Below are 3,361 nucleotides of genomic sequence, written 5' to 3'. Positions count from 1 at the left end.
CAATCTGTGTATAATTACCACCCGTCGCTACCCCTGCGCCTAAATTTCCAACACCATAAGCGTCGATCAGAGCAGTGATGTATATAAATAAATAAAATGTATGAAGATATAAAAAAATATTTTTTTAGAATAAATTTAATATCCGATAACAGCAAAGTACCATAATGATCATAATAAATTTATTTATCGGTAAAAATAAAAAGGTGCTCGAATAGAATGAATTAAAATTATTAAGGAATAAATCTTTAAAACGTGTACCAAAATGTTGTTGGCCACTTTCATAGGTGTTTTTTGAGCGTGGTGTCGATATAATTAACAAGTACTATATATTTTTTAAGTATTCAATTTACATATTTGAAAGCAAGCAAAACAATATATAGTCCATCTAAAATATCAACGCTCATCATTGTGTGTTGGAAATAAGGGTGCGTGTACGCATGCATATTTTCCGCGGATTTGTTTAGACCGATATGAAAACATAAGGTGACCATACGTTGGAAATTGAATTAAAAATTATAATGTTTTATATTCTTATTATAAATTATTATCATGTTGTGTAATTTTGTAATCAATAAAACAATTGGTGTAATATTATATTATATAGATATTGAACCTGAAGAGTGATTCCAAAACTGGTATCATATTTTTAAGTTAAATATGTATTATATATAAATAAACAAAATATATTCCTCAACAAATTAAATTATACAAGGAAAAAATAACTGAACGTGTAATTTCACATGTTCACTGTATTATATTTGTCACCAATACTTGTCCAAATCTTGCTAGGCATATGTACGAGTGCATTTTTTTAACTGGCAGCACTGTATCGCCGTTGCCCTTGCATTGCTGACGTGCTTTGCGCTAACCCGGTTCTCACTAGCGTCCGCTTTACCGCCGCATCTTCGACATGAATCCTTACCAACAGGTATGTAAAATATGTCCAAGCCTAAAAGCCACCGATTACATATTTTGATTTTCGTTTAAGTTGCGTAAATTAAGACAACGCCCATTTTCCATTGAGAGGACCGCTTGACGAATTCATCGGCAATTCCATACGCAATGTGACGTCACAATTCTTACTAATCATTGCTTCAACTGACTAACGATTTACTCATTTTTTCAATTTTATTTCCCGATCTGCACATTTCATCCGTATGTTTTCAATTTTAATCACACAGTTTATTTTTGTTACTAAAACTATTATGTATTTATTTATTCATTGCAATTCACAATTGTCAAAATCTCATTATAAAATTCTAGTTGACTTGTACATATGATATCAGTATTTAATAATATGTGTTTTCCTTCAATATATCATATTTACTTTTCTATAGCATATCAGTGTTATTTTTAAAAAATGACGTCATTTTTTACTTATCAATGTACTCATGCTATGTGGATTAAGCTACACACATAAGGGCGATTCGTGAATATTGCTACAAAATATCCATTTTATCTTGTATTTTTTTCAATCGTGTCAATATGCTCAGTAATCGGCACAAAAATATATTCTGCTTATTAACAATAAAGTTAAATACATAACAAAACGTTCCTAAATTCATTTATACAATGTTTTCACAGACAATGATATATTAAAATAGCTTCCATTGAGAAATGTAGAAAACTTCATTTTGGTTATAAAATGATTTGGGTGTACATTTCAAGCCAACTTCAGATTCCATATGCTTTCGAGTTTTGGGCCCGAGAGGAGTGTAACTTCGCAGCCAGAATAGACATATATTGCAACAAACTATTTTCGAAGAGTATTGTTTTTCTCCGAGCACATGTGGAAAAATTATGTTGCGGAGCCGATGTCTATCTGTCTCCTACTGATTGTCCTTTGGAGATCAGCCTTATATATCGTAGGTTGGGAAGCTCTCTGATCAATCAAAACAGTAAGAGATCATTTAACCAATTGTTGCACTTGTTCATTCGACTAACGAAATATGTCCATGCCCATTTGCTTGATGGACATTTTCGAAGGTCAAATCATGCAACGGGTTGAATGTTAACCGTGCTTTTTGTCGCCCGATGACAAATTGTTATTCACAAAAAAAATATTTTTAGGATAATTACGATGCATTTCATACTTGTTCCTTTATGTCCAAAGGATCTTTAAATTACGAGGTATATTGAGGTGGTTCGTTCAGTTAATCTTTGTTTATCATATTCTATTGTCACGTTCCGTCTTGTAATTATCGTGGTTATAGGAATTTATTGCACGAGTTTACAAAGAAGAACCCCCCCACAATGCATTAAAGCCTCAGACATGTTGGATTTGTCTTCATCAATTGAGGAGCTTGAGGGCACCGCGTACAATGTATAATCACCTAGTGCACATTGCGTATGCTTCTTTGGTCTGGTTGCCAAATAATGCAAGCGACTCACTTTTAACCACTTCACCCGAATTTACACATTCTGGGCTTTTTTTAATATAGAGTGCGACCTCTATATTAAAAAAACCCACTACACATTCAGACTATGCCTACTACTATGGACTGCACAAATTATTAAAGACAATTCATACACATATTTACTGGATTTCTGAAACGAATTTGTTATTTGAGCAATTTGTATTTCCGAATAAACCTAAATAAGAAATTCTTGACAAATTGACAAATATTTGCTAATGATTGAAAAGAAGTCACACCTCTACTTGACCGAAAGACACTTTCCAGATGTGTTTCCTCTGACTGAAACCCAAAGAGATGTGTCGAGTGTGCAAAAAAAGAGATGTGAATGAAGAAAAATAGAAAAGACACAACACTATTGTCCCAAATGTATGGTTTCACTATGCATAACACCTTGTTTCATAAAACACCATACAGTATTATAATTTTTTTTTATCTGCTAAAAAACATTGCGTATACATACATTTTCAGAATTTGTAGAAACGGCAAACAAGATTTTTTCAATATATTTTTTTATCATTATGCTACAAAACGATAAACCGCAATGAAAAATGTGATTATTTTTAAATAATTTTTTTGAAATAATCCCGAGGATGAACTGGCTAATAGAAAATGTCCAAAAAAGGTTTCTCAGTTACCTGTTCATGAGGGAATATAAATATTATCCATCTTCATTTTCCACAAAATTCCTACAATGTATACTGAGATACGATTCCCTCGAGTCGCGTTGACGAGTATTTGAGAAAGCACTCTTTCAAACTGCTAGTAGGGAATATACACAATCATGAGATTCTATAAGTATTTTGTTTTTGGGTGTCACCTAATAACATTTTACCTCTAAAATATCGTCATTGTTTTTCTGTATAATAATTTTCATTGAAATTTAATCTAATTGCGAGATTGCTAATTTCATCATCTTCTAGTTTGGATTCTCTACCCTTTTTAAA

General features: G+C 32.1%; 1 protein-coding gene and 1 long non-coding RNA gene across 3 annotated transcripts in view; one reads left to right on the top strand and one right to left on the bottom strand.

The window, feature by feature from the left end:
• Nucleotides 1-823: 823 nt before the first annotated feature.
• The window catches only part of LOC148236913 (uncharacterized), a 5,467-nt gene continuing 2,929 nt past the window's right edge, over nucleotides 824-3,361 (bottom strand). Inside the window, exon 2 of the long non-coding RNA XR_015808955.1 lies at nucleotides 824-3,361. This exon is cut by the window's right edge and continues 184 nt beyond it. This is a non-coding gene — a long non-coding RNA (uncharacterized LOC148236913).
• LOC148236912 (annexin B11-like) overlaps nucleotides 838-3,361 on the top strand; it is a 9,289-nt gene continuing 6,765 nt past the window's right edge. For both annotated transcript variants that reach the window (XM_088182016.1, XM_088182015.1), the window contains exon 1: nucleotides 838-928. In XM_088182016.1, coding sequence (XP_088038142.1) covers nucleotides 911-928 — 18 coding nt within the window. In that variant the 5' untranslated portion in view covers nucleotides 838-910. The remainder of the gene's footprint in view (nucleotides 929-3,361) is intronic.

The sequence above is a fragment of the Plectrocnemia conspersa genome, unplaced genomic scaffold, assembly GCF_051122295.1.
Source record: "Plectrocnemia conspersa isolate PC_06_02 unplaced genomic scaffold, ASM5112229v1 ptg000003l, whole genome shotgun sequence".
Taxonomy (NCBI): Eukaryota; Metazoa; Arthropoda; class Insecta; order Trichoptera; family Polycentropodidae; genus Plectrocnemia; species Plectrocnemia conspersa.
This window is presented reverse-complemented; position numbering and strand designations above follow the sequence as displayed.